The sequence below is a fragment of the Platalea leucorodia genome (genome assembly GCF_965183815.1).
Source record: "Platalea leucorodia genome assembly, chromosome: 2".
Lineage (NCBI taxonomy): Eukaryota > Metazoa > Chordata > Aves > Pelecaniformes > Threskiornithidae > Platalea > Platalea leucorodia.
In genome coordinates this window covers 95,240,349-95,259,019 of record NC_138824.1, presented here as the reverse complement: position 1 = coordinate 95,259,019, position 18,671 = coordinate 95,240,349, and the positions used below count along the sequence as shown (strand labels likewise).

Sequence of the window (18,671 nt, the reverse complement as noted above, 5' to 3'; positions counted from 1 at the left end):
ATTTCTTTCTGTTTTTAAAATACTACTTTGGTGTTTTTCCCATTTGTAGTTGGTGTACTGAAAACAAACTTTGGTATACTCAAAATCCTTGTGATAAGCGACCTTTTTATTTTGCAAAATTGTGAAGATCACAGTAAATTATTTAGATTGAATTCTCATAGTATCTATTTAAATACTTGATTCAGTGATAGAATTACATATTTCAAGGCACAGCAGGAAAAGGTTATTTATTTCTTGATCAATTTCTTCTATTAAAAATTAAAATGCATAAGTTCCTTCTACTACTTAATTACAAGCTTACTACCTCCTTGCAAATTTTCTCTTCTGTTTTGTCCCTGACTTCTTTAAAAATAAACCCAAAATGTACTACGCCAACAGTTCTTCTATTCCCTATGTATCACGACAGCCAATACTAAATCCATGCCAAAGTATAAGGAAATAGGACCCCCCAAACTTGCACATAATCTCTTTCCCACCACAGTGATCTACCTCTACCTCCCCTTGCTCTATTTTGCCATTCATTGCACTGAATCTTTCCTACTCCTCTGCAGTATCATCCTCTCTAATCACAATTTCCAACTCCACCTGTCTCTGTAGGTGAAAGCTTGGGCTCTAGATGAAAAAAGGAAGTCTGATGAGAAGTGCTTCCCATTATTACAAATACTGAAAGGAAAAATAGAGAGTAACACTCTATTCTTTCCAATCTTGGACAATGTAATTCTGATAGCCTCACAAATACAACTTCCAGGAAAACAATCTGCCAGGAAAAGGAAGCCACAAGACTCCTGAAAACAAAACATTTAATGTTTTCAGTAGTTTTAGGAGAGATTAATATGCAGAAATGTTTATAAATCACACTTAATTACAAATTACAAAATTCTCAGCCCTGCAGGTGTATTTCCCAGCACATGAAACTCAGTTAAAGAACACTTGGTTTTTCCAAGGCACACATATGTAAATTTAGAGGTCAGGAAGGAAAGAACATGGGGATAGAGTAGGAAATGGAAAGAGGGGAAAAAAAGCAGGCAAACATGTTGAATGGAGGGAAATAAAATGACAGATTACAATCGGAGACTGAAAAAGAATGCAAGCAGTAAAAAAATTTCAAGGAGTACAGCAGAAACAAAGTACTGCACTAACACAAACCATTTCTAACTGATTAGCCAGAAATTGTTGTCTTAGAAGCTGACTCTCAAACCAGGAAATAATCCAATGATTAACTGCTAGAAAAGTAGAAACCATATAAAAAATTGATATGAGAACATATTTTTGCATAAAAGCTTTCTATTTTTAATAATTTTTAAGAACTTCCAGCTTACAATGGGGGAAGTAAAAAACCAAAAAAATCAAAACGAACATCAAGAAATCCAAGCTGCCAATTCTTCTCTTCTTTTTCCTCCAGCTTTCTGTACATCCTCAGCCTCCCCCCAAAATGTACTATTTTAATGCAAGCCCTACACCAAATTTTTGATCAACCAGAGTATCAGTGCTCATCTACAATTTTGCTGAGCTTTTTGGAGTATTTCTAGCACGTAACACACCTCAAATCCTACCCCTACTCTGTCTTTAGACTAAGACAACTCATACTGAAGCGCTTCTATTTCAAAAGCAGGTAGTATTTAACTGCTATATGCTTATGCATGCCTTACAGTTTTAAGATGCAACGCAACTTGTAACAAATGTTAATTCAATCTGAAAGGACTTAAACCTACCTTTAAACTAGACTCATAGTCTGTGTTCACTTTGAACATAAGCCCAAGTCGCAAATGAATTTCCTTGGCTCGACAAAAGCTGGGATCAACATAAAGCGCCTCCTGAAATGCTTTAATTGCCCTGAAAGAAAAACACAGATTAAGAAATTATTTTCTACTGAAGTATTACTTTCTCATCAATGTTATTTAGATGACTACCAGAAAGTGGATCGGAAAGCACTGTTACAGAAGAACATATCAAAATAATGGTTTACCTGCAATGTTTTTGGTGCTTGGCTTTTGATTCTTCAAGGACTGGGTAATTTTGTATTCCAGATATCCTGGTATATTTGAAAGTCTAATCTTTTCTATTAATTTAGAGAAACTAATTTGCTGCATGGAATAGAGTAACATATCTGCTATTTCAGAAAGGATGACTCAGGAATTAGCAACAAAATTAGTGCAACTTTAGAACAATGCAGTGATCATTCATGTCACAACCAACTGCTAGGTTGCTTTTGATTCCAGGTAGTGCAGACCCCTGAGAGCAGCACAGAAGGCCTAGAAGGAGATGACGCACTTCTCCACCCACTGCACCAACCTGCTCCGTTTTCCGCTTTGTCCTCCCTTTCTTAGCACCAGCGCTGTACAGGGACTCAACTAATACCTACTGCTCCATTACTTTCCAGTCACTCAACTACCTCCAGGAAAAAAAAAGGCATGAAAGCCTACCACCTCCTCCCACTCTAACTCGCTTTTCATATTCCCATGATAGGTGAAGATGGCTCTGATTCTATTTCCTTACCTTTAAATCCTCTCTACACATGCCCCTGTTCATGATGGCACTGTACCAGATAAAACAAAAATGCCATGTAACAACTGTATCTTGGAGCAGAAAAAACGTGACTCTAAGCAGGACTGTTTTGCCTCTCGGGCCAACTGCATAAAATTAGGCCAGCTGAAATGCAACTAAAAGATAACAGATTTAAATTCACAGAGGAATTGAGAAAGAAGCTAAGACTCGTTGTGTTAGCTCCCCTGAAATCCAATGACAGGTTGAAACAAAATACCATCACATACACCACTGCTCGTACAATGACAAAAATCAGAATCGGTCTCACTTCGGGTAGATTCAAGAACCTAGGCCAGGGAAGCCAGTCCCACTTGCTGTCCCAAGCAACCCCAGAGATCGACACTGAGCAGGCAGATGACAGGCAAGCCTATGGGGAGAACTGAACCCACTGCAGAGCAGCAGAGGGACACCAGACAGGAATTACCACAGTGCTAAAATCACACAATGTTTAGGCACAATGATTCCATTCCTACTCTGCAAGCGTAGTATTATTTATAAGGACAAAAGGTTAGCAGTTGCAATGGGAAATTGAATAAATATTTTTCATAACTTTTTTATTCACAAAACACATAAATGATCATTTTTGAATCCATCAGCAAAAACACTACTTCTGCTCTAAAATTCTTACAAGCTCTTCTCTCATTCTTGACAGCAAAGCAAACCAAAGGCACAGAACTTCCTCTAGACAACGCAACAAAATTGTTTGTACCTAAAGCATTATCTGACTTGTTTAAATACAACTTAAGAGCAGATGGGCTCAAAAAATACTACATTTTTATTGTGGGACTGAAGCTTCCTCTATTACAATTGTTCAGAAAGGGTTTCCTTACCTTGTACCCTACTTTTCTACTTCAGAAAATGAGCAAGTGAAGTGCAAAAGGGACAAACTTGCACCGGCTAAGCAGTCTCTCACATCTCATCTAAACTTCCCTGGAATAGTATGGGTGGCGATGAATCACACACCTCAGTGTCTGCACTGAAATCATAACAAACAAGGATGCATGTCTCACAGCAGTATGCTCACCGTCTTCTACAAGAACACCACTCAAACTGGAAGGCCAAAGACTGGACTGATCACTAAATATCAGCACACATTTTAAGCCATGCTTTTGTTATGCCAAAGTATAGATTTTATGACTGTATATTTGCATGTCTTGTCTCTAATATGGTACTCATTATGTTAGCCACTGGTATTTAAAATCCCTTATTTGCATCTTGTTCAAAGACAGTATTCTAAGTTCTAAAAAGGAAGAAAACCAGTGTCTTTGGTCCCTATCAAAGAGAAGACAAAAATCAGGAATAAGACATTGTGGTTCTACACCACATGTGAGATTGTGACCATGCTCATATACATTTTGTGAACCTCACATTCTTCACATTTTAGCCTGCTTGCTTGGTCAGAAAATATAAAGTATTTCTGTATTTCCCCTATGTCATGTCTCATTCGCAAGGATCACTGAAACATGGATTTCTAAAAAAAAGCTTAAAAGAAACTGTAAGAGACAAAAATATTTTTATACTCTCTTGCTTACTGAACAGGAAATAGTATTCATTGTCACAGCTGAGCAACAGAGTTAAACAGAGCCGCAAGTATAACAACCTACTTTAAGGACAGTTTTGAAATTTAGTTTGTATGCTGTCATTCATTCAAAAGAACAAGATCGTTGCCTACCCCAGTCTCTCAGAGAAAAACAGCACTTAAAAAACAGTAAAATTATCATCAGTGGACAACATGAAAAGACTGTGTCATGTTTAGCACAGAACCTGCTAGTCACAGACAGCCCCTATGAGGTTTGTGTAAGGTTTATCTACCTACAGACAACACGGCAACACCATTCACCCTTGTCCAAGCTGCTTGTGGAGTCAGGTTCAACATTAGTAGTTATAACAAGTCTTTGAGATAATGTTACAACCCAACACAATTTTCCAATGAAGACAAGCCCAAAATGTACAAAGAGGAAGAAAATTACTAGGACAAGACATCATTCCCCTAGACACAATCTATGCAGGAAAGTAATGGCGTGCTTTTCAACCCACTTTGATGGATGCTTGAAAAAGTGTATCTAATCAACCAAGTCAAAACAAAAATCTCTGTACCCTTTAACACACTATTGGAGTTTCCATGCTAACAGCTAAATAATAATATTCTAGCTGTACTTTTCAGTTGTATTTGATCACTTCTAAACTGATGGTTTCAGGAGGAAAGGCAGAGATGCTTTAAAAGCATTATTTCCTTGAAAGTCTAAAAATTTCAAGGGAGCACAGTCAGGGAGCATTGATTGCTCCCAGCCATTGCATTGATTCGGCAATGGAATGGACACACTGGTAGAGAGTTTGGTGAAAGACGCTCCACTTAGAAATTTTCTGTCAGTTTCTAATACACGATGGATCTACATTTAAGAATGAATTCATATGCACTCAAAATGCTAGGGAACTCCTGGGTCAGTGTCTTGCTTGCATCTTAAATTCTGTATCCTTGGATGCCATAATAAAAACTAAACGGAATTCTGAAAGGTAACATAAATTTAAACTTAGAATGAAGCATAATTACATCAGTAAATTAAGGGGGAAATGATGTAAGAATACACCACATATTCCCCAAAGCAGCTTTTCTAACTAAAAATCAGATATTTTATCTTCTCCATTCAAAATATTGGCCTGCATCTTACTTAACTCTGGTGTTAATTCAATATCGATTATGCAATTTGTAGTTTTTCCAGGATGACAATCACCGATAATAACAACTACAAATTACTTCCACTACTTCTGTGAAAAAGGGCATCATCAAAATTTCACAAATAAAGTGATCTGAAAGGCAGCATTTTCAACAATTTCTACCAGTGGTAGGTGCTCATGTCTACTTTGGTAACTGTAGCCTGATTCTAAATAGTCACAGAATAAAACACTCAAAGTCTGAAAACACATTTACTTATTAACTCTTACAAACAGACAAGCAATTCAACACCATAGCTGAATTAATATTGATCTAATTTTGCCTATGGGAAACATTTAAACAAAACAGCAATGCACTCAAGATTACAGGACACATCACAAACATGGATTACAGTAAAAACTTTACTTTTTCTTTCAGGGCTGCTTGTTTCCCAGTGCCATGCCCAGAGCTCCAGACTCAGTCCCTTACTACATCAATAGCAAAACATCTGCAACATCACTGACATTCATTTCAGTTACAAGTGCTCAGTAACATCCAACACAGATGACATCGGGGCTTGGTACAGGTTGGTACCACACAGGAGGAAGTGGAAAGAAGGGGCACGTGTTGTAGTAGTAGGAAAGGGAAATGAGAGAGAATGTGGCCCTATGTTGGTAACTGCAGTCCTTTCTGGCCATCTGGTTGCCTGAGTCTGGCCTTCCAGATACAGCAGGAGTCACTTGATCCTTCTACGGATCTTTGTTTGCTCTGAAACATCACTAATCCCATTTCTGTCGTCTGCCCAAGCCTACATCCAGAAAGGTACGGGTCTAGAGGATCGAAGGCATCCGAGTTACTCAGATGTTTCCCCTCAAAGCTCTCTTATGGTTTGACCAAAACCAGAAGAGCAGATAAGCTAGTAGCTTGATGATCTGCCAAATATGAAGCAGGACTTGGCTTAAGAGGCTAACAGCTTCCTTCAGAGGTGATGGCACACAGCCTTCCTCAGGTAGGTTGCTAGTCTCCACCATTAACTAACTGGCCTTCATGCACAGAGCGAGCTTTTCATTTTAATCCTTCAGCAGACTAAACATACATTAGTCCAAAAGATAAATCATCAAATGAAGGGTTGGGAGCTCTCATACTACAGAAATAAATGACAATTGTCTAAATTCAGCAGGAGATGGCTTTTGGTTTATTCTCTGAAGATACTGACCAACTGCTTGGTAAGAAACAATTGTAGTTGAGTCTACTAGAATTTATTTAAATTAAGTAAGTGTTTTCTCCAAGAATGGGAGCAGGCAGAAAAGGCTATCTAACACTTGACAAAATGTGAAAGCAGGACTGGAAAACAGACACTACAGAGGATGAAAAGCACCACTGGGATTACATTCTGCACAGCACTGCTACAGTAATTCAGGAAAAATAAAGATGACATGAATCTATCATCTCCAAATCAAGACTTCCAAAATCAATACTGCAGCTATCTTTCCACCCACTCATCTATACAACAATGCCTACCATTATGAAAGTGAAGAAAGCAGCTGAATAATAATTAATAGAAGACTGTATTAAACATGTAGTGAACTCTCATAAGACTTCTATTGGAAGGTTTTACTTGGATAGACTGTGAATAAAACCAGCTTTGAACTAGGCGAAAGAATATAATTAAATAGCATTGATTGAACTATTCAAAAGTTAACACTTGTACGTTTCAAACAAAAACCATGAAAATCAGAATGAGCCTACAAAATAAAAGAACACAACATGATTCTAACGTATCAGGAAAAATATTTATTGCAGCTGGAGTGAAACTTTCTTTTGCCTCTTTCAATTTTCTGACCACCTATTCTAAGTCTCATGTCATTTCATAGGCTCACTAACAAAAATCATGTGAGGCTATGACAGACAAATTTCTATTTGAAACTCATAATCACAGTTTGAACATAAACAAAATGTCTGCATACAGCAGTAGTCAGGACACTGCAATTTCATGAAATACTTTCACAGTCTTTAGATACAACTTTTCTGTCCATAGGGCCGTTACAGTTGAATGGTGAAACATTTTGAGCAGCAAAGTCTTTAAACATTTCTCTAAAACAGCAGCTGACAGTACTGGTTTTTTCCCAGCATTAGCAGGTACTATGCTTTTTCATCAATCCAGGATGTTTGATACACAACCACAGAAAGAGATGACAGCAAAGCAAAAGAGAAAGCTAATTACTACTTTGTTAACGGTTAATTACAATCAGTATGTGTAGTCTACATGTCCATTACCATTTTCTATATCTAAAAAATACATATATAGACCCAGTCACCTGAAACCTGAGAAACATTTGACAAAGCAGTAACTACACAGTGTGTGTTTAAATTCTGCCCTCTGTACGAAGTTAACCACAAACACCAGACCAGCTGAAAGGACTCTGACAGAACAGGGCAAGAAACATCAATACAGATGCACACCTTGAAGATCACAAGTAAGCAAGCTGTTCTTCTGCTCTCGAATTATATCCCTCCTGGACTTTCCATTGCAGGTACTTCCAAAGCAGGAACTCCACAGACTGCCAATTACCACTGCAATGTCACTGACAGTTGGGTGAATCTCAGAGGCTTTCATGCAAACCACAACCACTGGACGATTTCATCAAATGCTGTGCACCCTCCACAATGGCACAAACTATTGATATACCTGGAGGTGTGCAGAGCAGACATGGCATTTGATGAAGCAGTCCAGTGGTTGCTGTCTGCATGACGGGTGGGGTGTTCCCACACAAATGAAGGAGGTGCCCACTAGGCAGTTTGCACTCCTACACATGCCACTACCCACTCGACTACTCTGTGTGGAAGAGACCAGTTCCTTGGATCTGCCAACCACTGACAAACAGCTTGAGAACCATCTGAAGGATCTGGTCCTGCTGGGGGAAAAAAAAAAAATAACCCCCTCAAAGACAAATCTTACTGTGTTACTAACAGCTTGGCCCTGAAAAAAATATATGTATTGACAGGGAAAGCAAAGAAGGGCAAAGACTGCACCCTTGACAGCACAGGACTCTCCCACTCTCATAGGCAAACAGCAACCATCATAAAACAGTAGTTTATTGGAGAGATGAATAAGGAGTGCAATACTGAAGGCTGGCACACGAGACTACTGAAAAAAAGTTTACATTCCACTGTAGACCTGGGTACTTTAAAAGCAGTTTAAACAGCTGCTTTACTATTTCAGGATGACTGTGAGAAGAGCCAAACCTCATTTTCTGGAAAAAGATGAAAGACAATGACAGCCAGAGAGAGCAAGAGAGAGACCAGACTCCTTCAGCTCAAGTAAATGGTCCAGTGTGATCGGCACTAAGGCCATCCCACAGGTGATGGTAAGTTTTGTGTGTTTTCCTGTAGGTATGTGGAAAAGAATGCTCCTGCCTCACTGAAGCCTTCAAGACTTCTAGGAGAGAAGTGATTCTCAGGTGTCTGGAGGCCTGCATGGTGACCAAGAGATGAGATGCAGTACCACAGATAGCAACTGAGGGCTGCCTTCTGCTGTCTGCTTGGCCTTTGGAGGGTTGTGGAATTTGGCAGCAGGAGAGATGGGATGTGGAGAGCCTGCTCGGTGCTTGTCTGTTGGAGATGCTGCACTCTCCAAGTGGGGGTTGTATATGCTTGCTCCCTCTTGCCCATTAAATGTCTTTACTTGAATTAGATAAGAATAATGAAAGACTGCAGCTGCCTTCTTCATGTCAAGATCCAATTTTGAATCAGAGTTGAACAGGAAAAAAAAGCTTTTGGTGCTTAACTCCCATGTCCCTTGTTCCAAGGAGTCAAACTTAGGCTAACAGGAGAAATTCCAGCGTAAAGAACACCCTGGCTTACAGAAATGCCAGGATGCAGCAGTGCAAATAGAGCGGGCTGGCTGTGAGGTTACTTTAAAGGAGACGGGAGCAGAGACCGTGGTTCTAGATATTGCTTGATATTCAATAGATGACGACAGTGCTTCTGTTTTGGCAAGGATGGCTGTAGAAGGGCCAAAAAGTTCCAGTCAGAGATGACAGATTTTCCCCCAGGCAGTCTGCATCTTTAGCCGTGATGGAGGTGAGGAAAAGGGTCTGCATCATCTCTTGCATTAGTCTTTGGCTTTTTTCAGGACTGTGTCCTGTAGAAGTGTCAATGCTGAAGGACTGAGTTCTACATAACACTGAACTTCTACAGCTGATAAGGAATCCTTGGACTGAGGAGCCTCAGGGTATGCTAAATGGGGCAATAAGTGTGACCTATCTCAGTCTCCTGTAAGACGTTTCTGAGGAACAGTGTGTCTTTCTCAGACGCACTGTCCAGCAATTTGCAAGGTAACAGTCACTGAAAACACTGCAGGCTGGCCCTGGAGCACCACAGTTGATACACTGGGATCCAAAAATGGTGTCAGAGCCAGTTTCAGGACGCAGTTGCAGAGCTTGGACTCCATCTTTTTACCTTGTTGGGACTTAGCATAAATCAGCAGATGATAGACCAGTCAGGCTCAGAATCCTTACTGAAGTAAAACGAAAAATTTGGCATCCAAGCCAGTATATCTGGACGCAGCTACTGCACAGAAATGAAGGGCAGCCTTTGATGAACTACTGAAATTCTTTATGTGTTCAATCTAAAAGACAACTAAGGAGTATATGAAATTATTCAAGTTATGTGAATATCTCAGCTATTTCTATGCTACTGGTGTTCTGCCCTACTTGAGAAACAGGGAAACAACAGGGAAAACCAGCCAACCACTTTACTTACTGCTTGATGATAAATGGTATACAAGAACAGAGTATCAAAATTTAAGATTTAAGACCTATTTTACTGTACTTGATTCAATTTATGGAGCTAATCCCTTATGTCTTACTATAATAATTGCATGAAATAGCTTTGGTCACACTATTGCAACACTTGTACATACATTGAGAACTTTCAGTTCTTGCATGAATAGTCAAACAAAATCACCAATACAAAATGATCTACCAGCTAAGATTTGCACTTAAGGTAATGCTGTAATGCTGCTTTAGTATATAGACAAGCGTACAATATTAAATTACAGTGAATTGCGTATTTGTCTTGGAACCAATTCAACACTTCTTTTTATGAAAGCTGGAAAACTTAAAAAATAATGTAAAAACATGAACAAGAATTCTAAAACCGACCTTATTCCCACTTGCTTTTTTATTATCCCTGTTTGTATGAGACATGAAAAAACCTCAAGCACTTCCTTACTCTAGGATGACTATATGCATGCCTCTCATTGAAATCTATGAATATCTAAAGTGGTGTGGATAAAAAAAAAAAAAAACACGTTCATGGATGAAGCATGATAACTTAAACTACATTAAACCTTAAAAGGGGGGAGGGGAGAGACACAACACTCAAAAGGATTAAAAAAAAAAAATCACACACAAAGGCATAAGATTTTATCTGCGTTACGATTTTCGTCCTCTAAAAATTCTAACCAATACTCTAATGATACACAACTTTCTTCGTACCACACTACACATAACTTTGTTGTATGAATGAAATGGGAAATATGATTATTCTACACAACCTTAACATAAAGCTCTATGTGCAGTTAAGACATCATAAGTTAAGGCATCAATTTATACTCATGTTCTCAACAAGCTTACTTAAAGGCATGGATGAATTAATTTAGATTTTTCTAAGCTCTAATTTATTAATACTTAGGCCTCACAATCACTGGACTTTGCTGCTCCATCCGCTGGAAGGCGCTAATAAATAGCACGATCCGCTGATGGCAAAAGTCTATGTTGAACAGGTGGTCTTTCAAAAAAATCAACTGCTCTAAATCTAACTACTTTGTCTTATTTAATTTTATCTTACAGTTTTCTACCATTTTCACAGTGCAAATTGTAACAAGATACCCCTTGTAAGAAGAACTGGTGCACAAAACACTTTTGAATGTTAAATGATGAAGCCAAGCCTGCATAAGAACAAGAACATTCTGAGACTCAGGGAAATTCAACCAAGATTGATCACAATCTTAAAATAGTGTAGTCTCAGGTTTTCTGAAAACTTTTCTGTTCTTCTCTTGTTAATTAGAATGCAGTAGAATTGCATGCCAACGTACATTACATGGTATTCATTTCACCACCATCAACAAAGAGAGCAATAAGTTGCAAGATAAAAAAAAAAAAAAAAAATCCAGGTTCTGAGCTCATGATTTAACCAACTTATCTTAATTTCAGGAATAAAAGCTTATTTACATTACCCTGAGGAAAGGACAAATCTTTTGTCTTACAGATACACAGAACCAATTTACTGGGGCCAGGGGCAGGGAAGGGGACCTAGGAGGAGAAATCCCACTTTACTGTTCCAAACCATCACTCAGTAGTCACTTACTGCCTCCTCAACTGCACTCATGCTTAGTCCAGCAAGATGATAAACTTTTTAGCAATCCATCAAGTAGTAAAGTCACACTTATTAACAGTTTCCACACTGAGCGTAAAAAAGCACTGACCTAAACACTACACCTTTCTGACTTTTTTCCCAATGACACTAAATAGATCTCTGCAAGAATAAACCCCAATGAAAGTTGGAGGACCTGTCAAGAGAACCCCAGTGACTGAGTCTATTCCACTCATCATTCTTCTCTCATCACCGATAAAGCAAAACCAAAACTACAATGGAAAACCAATCCTCCCCCCACCCCCCCAATCCAACAGCAGCCCCTTTCAGTCCCCAAAGCCCTGCCAGAATCTAAACTCCTTCTAACTCTTGAGTTTTTACATCAGTTTTAAATGTTCCGATTCAAGTCTGAGTATACTGCTTCTCACGTCCAAAACTTTCACGTTTTACAGCTATGTAAAAATTACTGAATACAAGCTAAATGAAAACAAGCCCACTTTGTCACTTCTTTTCCAAGAGAGAAGTAAAGTTTTTTTTGCTGAATCGTATTATAGGGAGCTAAAATTTTTCTCCCGTAAGTGCTTTCCTTTTCAAGCAACTGCTGTGGTTGCCACAGGTATGTTACAGAAAGTCAGACATGTGACCCAGGACAGCATGTCTTCAAACATCAGAAAAAACTTAAACTGTTGTACACTCACACTGAACCGAAGCTGAATTATTCATCTACCAATAAAACATTGCACAATACTGATACTGTTAGTTTATTCCAACTTACCACTGAAAGGCATTGTAATGGAAGTAGACCAAACCAAGGCCATATAAAAAGGCAGCATTCTGTAAAGGAAAGAAACATTGTTTAAAACCCAGGTAAGACAACCATATGCTGTAAGACTGAGTTCCCAGTATTTTATTCATCCTTTGACATTGTATTTCCATTATAAGATATGCATATTTAAATTTCACCTTCAACAGGAAGAACCAAAAAGAAGGAATGAAAAGATAGGTAGACATTAAAAAAGTTATTATCTGCAAAATATTTTTGGAGGAATAGTAACAACAATAATATTCCAGTACTTTTACATCAGAGAAACTGATGTGCTTTGTTCTACTTGTACAACAGCAGGGAGGGAGATGATGGAGTAGAGGTCTTCAACAATTTAATATAATAAAAAAGATGTTTTATGACCGAACACCATTTCATAGTCATAATAGTCATAATCATTTATACTCACATAAAAGTAAACAAAGCGACACAATTCCAGTGTCTAAAGTAAAACATTAATTATATGAATCTGAAAATATGCTTAAGGAAATTTCACTTTTCTGAATACCAAAAGTACAGACCATCAGCTTCAAACCTAAGACAATCATATTTCTTCATCATTAATCAAATTTCTATCTTCTATTTCCCTACTTTGCGGGGGGGGGAAAGACCCTTTCTCCTTCTAGAAACCCATCTCCCCCCATTTCCGTTTCACAAAAAAGTATGATTTGCTTCTAAAATGACATTACTTAGGTTTAATGAATATTTAACTATCCAATTCTACAAATAATTATTACATATTTCCTAAATTCAGAAAAATAAACAAATTGCTTTTTCTTTTTAAAAGTTATGCCACAGCATAGTTGTTTTCTATTTAGTAGAGCTATTCCATTATTTACAGGAGACAACATGTACATGTTGCCTATGACACATTTTTAGGCTTTTCTTATGTATAATTCTGGTTTGAGAGACCAGGAATACATCCCAAAGAACACAAAGCTCTGACACAGGGACAAGAGATGGAATTTCCATTGTCAAAGACTGTAGTTCAAGATAACCCCTCTTCCACTTGCACGCACGTCTTCAACAAGTCAAATTCCTATAGAATTCCATGAAAGGAATCCTAGCTATGCTTTAAACCCAATCCAAATATAAAAGGTATAACCAAATTTCTCCTAAAAATAACTGGTAACCAGAACACAATTCAAATATTGCAATTTGATTATACCTCATTTGCATCTTCCAAATGCAAATTAAAACCAGGGGAAATGCCAAAGATCCTTTCATGAATACAGCTGGATCAAAGCTTCAGCAATGGACAGCTTCCAAGAAAATGCTGTGGCATGACCAGATACTACGGCAATCAGAGCACTGGAAGATGTTAACAGGGAGTGGAGGGGGAAGTACATAAACAATAAAAGATGACACTTTAATACTACCATAAAACCGCATTCCTGTTTAATTGAACAAAAACACAACACGGACATCATAAAGATAAAAGATCTCTAATTCCGTACCTCCTTGTATTTCCTGCTTTCCAAGCGTGCTCTGGCAACAACAGACTAGGAAAGAAGGCAAGCTCAAAAACTGAGCATATATAATGCCTTGATATAAAAGTCATTTTAAATGAAGGAGTAAGACAGAAAGAGAGATTTTCACGTGTGCAACATGGAAGCCTGCAAAACAGAGCGCACACCTAGTAACATTTATTGTGTTCTGATCAGGCTCATTTGTAGAACAGAACTTAACAAAACCGTCCAGTGTAACTCTGAGGTTACTCGGAGATCCACCAACTGCAATCAAGACTAGATCATCGTAAAGACTGAGAATAATAGTAATAAAAATCCTTCATCACCACACTCCAAAATTCAAGCAAAAATATGCCAGATAACTAATACCTCTTCAATCTCCAAAGAATTTAATTTCCTCTTCTGAAACCTATTAGAATTCACAGTCCAAATGAGTTACAGATTCTGAAGATTAATCTAGCTGATATTCTGATCCTAAGGCTTAATAATAATCAACTTTCAAGGCACAACAGGACCAAAACGCAGGTGATTTGTCTAAATACAATTAACATACCAAGCTCACATGAAGCATTCAGGTTTTCCCCGCCCCAGTAAAATACAAATCAACGATTAGTGCTCTGTCCTCTGTTCTGTGACTGGTTTTCCCATTTTCTCTCATTTGGCCTTACAAAGCTTTTGAGATTGACCTTAAAAACCTGTTAAGCTACCACTGTCTTCTCAATAAAAAAACAGGGCAAGATTTAAGACTCTCTAATACTTTACTTCAAATGTAAAGGTGCAAACTTTGAAATGTTAGTATGGATCATATTTATCTGTTCTGAAATACTATAGCTCCAACCGTATGTAACACCATTAGTACTGCTTGTTGATTGTTTATTAGATTTGCCTTAATAAAGATTAAAAAAAAAATAATCTTTTAATCTGTGTTTGAACCTGGATGGGACTATTCACAAGGACAGGAAGATATTACAGTGTTTCAATGCATGCAGTAATTTCCCACAAATAATTCAAGGTGAGATGCACATAAAGTTCATTACTTTAGCAACTAACTTTTCTGCCTCTATTGCAGAATACCATCAAGTTCCACACGCAGCCAAGTTCCTATTGGCATCAGCCAATATGAAAGGCTACAACAGCTTAATGCTTATCAGGACAAAGCTGGATCATTACATGAAATCTTCATCTACAACATGTCCTTTTTCTTAACATCGTAAGATTCTGTGACTCTGTTTACCAGAACACACTCCATCTTAAGAAATCTGTTTTCAGTTGCCTCTGTTGCTTTTACTTGGACAAGTTTATCACAAAAAATATCCATCCCGTGTTTTCCAGTAAAAATTACTTTTTTATTTTAATCCCTGCTATTCAAAATCCTGCTATAAATAGCTGGCGAGGTAGAATACAAGCCCACTTTTTTCCCTCCAAACATTTTTCAGCAAGAAGTAGAAAACAAAATTATTTTTTTACAATCCTTTCCTTGAACTTCTTAACCCTCACAATTTCTGAGGATCTCATGCTAACAAAACTCATCCTTTGGCTACTAACTTCTAATGTAGTTTTTATGTTATCAGATCTCTCTCTTCACTAAAATCTACAGTAAATTGAAAAGAAGCTGCAAACGAAAACAGACTGTACATCAAATTTGAAGCTGAATGGCTCATTTTTTTCATTCTACAGCCATGCTATTAAAAAGCAGACAAATTAGAAATGCTATTTCCAAGCCGATGTAATTTACATTTTCTACAAACTATCAAAAAATGTTAGAATGTTTCATACCAACCACTAGATGGCTCAAATACCTCTTTCCATTTTACACGCTTATGCAATCTAAGATTATTATCAAGTTTATATTGCGTATTCTGCTACTTATATGCACTATTTAATGCTGAGCAACATTTCAGTTATATTTTACAAAATGTATAAGCCAGAGTATTTTATCGATAGGTAACTGAGAAGACAAAAATATATCTGTATGTACCTTTTTATGTAACTGAGATGAATAAGCATGTTGAAGACTTTTTGGTCTTGTTTGTTTCAAGCAATCAAGAAAAAAACACAAATTAACCAACGAGGAAAACTCCACCCATCCCACAGACCTGTACCAACCCAAATAACTGGTTTATAGCCTCTTTGAAGCAGCATATGGAAACAGACCCCCAACATTTCATGTGCTCTGTTCTCTGGCTATTTCAGGCCAACTTCACAACGCAGCCTTTTTTCTCTGTCTTCAAGCATGCAGCCAGTGCTTCTGGCAGAAACACACCAGGCTACACCACCACAGTTACACTTCATCTATAAACAAAGGGTCAGAAAAATGCACCTGTCCTGTGTTAACAAGTGGCCATACTCACATTCAGACTTACCAATGGCCATCTTAGACTGACCCTAGAAATGTATAGCTACCACATCTGGGTCCAGATATTTTTCACCAGTAGCACGTTATCTGCCACAAGCAGTTGAGATGCTGTCATCAACTCCAAATTTGTGTTTTATAAATACAAGAATGTAAAAAGAAGTTACGCTTGCAAATGAAAATCTGTTTGGCAGGTACTTCTAAGAAGTCAGAGAGTAGAAAAAGACACTAAAGAGTCAAATAGGCTCAGGGCAGCACCCAGTTGGGAGCTTCCAACTTAAAAATGAAAAGGAATGGGTTTTGCTACAGTTTCATAGCATTGCTGATTCAGAAACATTCCCTAATACTGCCTCTCATTTTTGCTGATACAGTCATTTGTAGAGTACTACAGCCAACTGGATGCCAGAACTCATCTGAGTTATTAATATCCAGATAAAAAAGGATTATTTTTAACTGGATCAGTTTCCCAGCCAAGTTCACTGTGTAGCCCCCCCCCCCCAACAACTGCATTAGCACAAGTGAAAGAGTGGAACGTAAGCAAAATAAGTAAAAGCTCTTTAAGCCTACACTGCTACCAACAAGTTGTATATCAACCCTACAATGACTTTTAAACACAAAGAGTGAAATCCTAGATAAAAGATTTAAACAGGCAATCTACATCAAAAAACAAACAAACAAACAAACAATACTTCATTATCTCCTAAGCCACATATAAATGTTTGAGTTGAGCGAAATCAACTTCTATGGGTAGCACAAGATGGATAAAAACACGAAATAACATCACAGCCTGCCCATCAGCCTTCTTCATGCAGATCCTTAACCAGTGAGACACATAGGCAAATGCACCATTTCTTCTTTATGACTCTAAGGGGCAGGGCCAGACTTAGGTAAAATAATCCCTTTATTTCATTAAAAAGTTGATAATATTTAGACAGAAATCAGAGTGTATCCCACCATACTATGAAATAAAAAACAAAACAGGAGAAACAAAGTCCCCATGCAGTTGGTTGGTGGAAGTCTGAAGGAAAACTATGGAAAAAAGATGAAGTTCAGCACCCTTATGAGACCAGTGACTGTTTTTCATTTGCTTACTATTGCCAGGAATTAAAAAGTCTTTGATGACATCTTAAAATTGCCTCCAGCAGGACTCTGAACGCCCCTTCTACAGATGCCCAAGTTCCAGTGGAACCTGCAGTCCAGCCCACGTCACACCAGGCTGCAGAAGACACACATGGGCAGGGGAGCACTGTTCTTCAGAAAACCTAACTAGGAAAACAAGATTTTACAGTTTAGGTCGCATCCTGTGGTCACAAGGTCTCTGTTCGAAGCAAAAGAACAGTTCTTGTGTTCAAATGTGTGAATATGTTTCTTTCTTTACTGAAAAGATGAAAGATGAAGTTGTGACACTATGGTGCCTAATACCTCCTCCTGACACTACTCAATACATAATAACAGTTCCTTGGAGAACATGTACTGCATAAAAAATTCCACTCAGGCTCTTGTGCATAAACAGCTATATGCCTTTGGGAGCTGACAAGCTCTAGCAGTTCCAGTCACAAAGATTATAAATGTTCGGAAGAAAGAGGGGAAAGTTCAAATAAAATTTGTTTAGATTTGTACAAACATGAAAAAGAGAGCTATCTATCTACATGCTCTACACATTCCCAACACCTGCAAAAATACTAAGATCCCTGTAAGGGGTGTATTATAAATTACTATCACCGGTTTTGGCTTCCTCAGTGTCTTCAAGAAATTTTATAGTATCTGAAAAATCATTAGGTTTATACAGGATCTTTAAAATTCAGCTAAACAAACATGCTTGCATGACCCTGATTCTTGAGGAATAATTACAATAGTCAAAAAATTGTTACTGGGTATGCGCCTGCATCCCAGCAGCCATGTGAAAGCAATTAATATAGAAAAGTCATTATTCCTGTGACAAATATATTCTGGCATATGTAATAGATTAATTAATGTAACATCTTGGTAAATAACTACAAAGTAATTTCATCTTGTGTTTAAGAAGTTAATCTTTTCAGAGAGTAAGCACTGCCAAAATACATCTACTACTTGTAGAAGAAAACTGGCTAATGTATCTTCCTTAATTCATAAAAGATACTTTTTCTTTCACAGAAGTTCTTAAGAAGGTGAAGCAGAAAAAACCAAAACAAATAAAAACCAAATAAACAAAAATCCCACACCATCCACAAAGTAAAAAAAATTCTTTTTTCTTGCAAGTAATCTTTGAAATTACCATACTCTTGTCCCCAGCCTGCTCCCTTCTCATCCCCTCTTTGATCCCAGGATCACTTCACAGTCCCTGCAGCCAACACTGCCCTCAACCTTCACACTCACAACCAGTTCTTCCATGTTTGCAAGCATGAGCTGAACAGACCACCTCCCCTTGTTAGCTCCTCCATCAATTGTGTCAGGAACTTGTCATCAATGTAC

At 37.9% G+C, this 18,671-nt stretch overlaps 1 protein-coding gene across 14 annotated transcripts in view; it reads right to left on the bottom strand.

Moving 5' to 3' along the window:
• The window catches only part of KDM6A (lysine demethylase 6A), a 159,968-nt gene that overhangs the window by 72,890 nt on the left and 68,407 nt on the right, over positions 1-18,671 (bottom strand). For all 14 annotated transcript variants that reach the window (XR_014230310.1, XM_082331346.1, XM_082331347.1 and 11 more), the window contains exons 5-6: positions 12,351-12,409; positions 1,713-1,833 (exon numbers count right to left, since the gene is read on the bottom strand). Coding sequence is in view for 13 of the 14 variants with exons in the window: in XM_082331346.1 (XP_082187472.1) it covers positions 1,713-1,833; positions 12,351-12,409 (180 nt within the window). In the remaining variant the exon portion in view is untranslated. The remainder of the gene's footprint in view (positions 1-1,712; positions 1,834-12,350; positions 12,410-18,671) is intronic.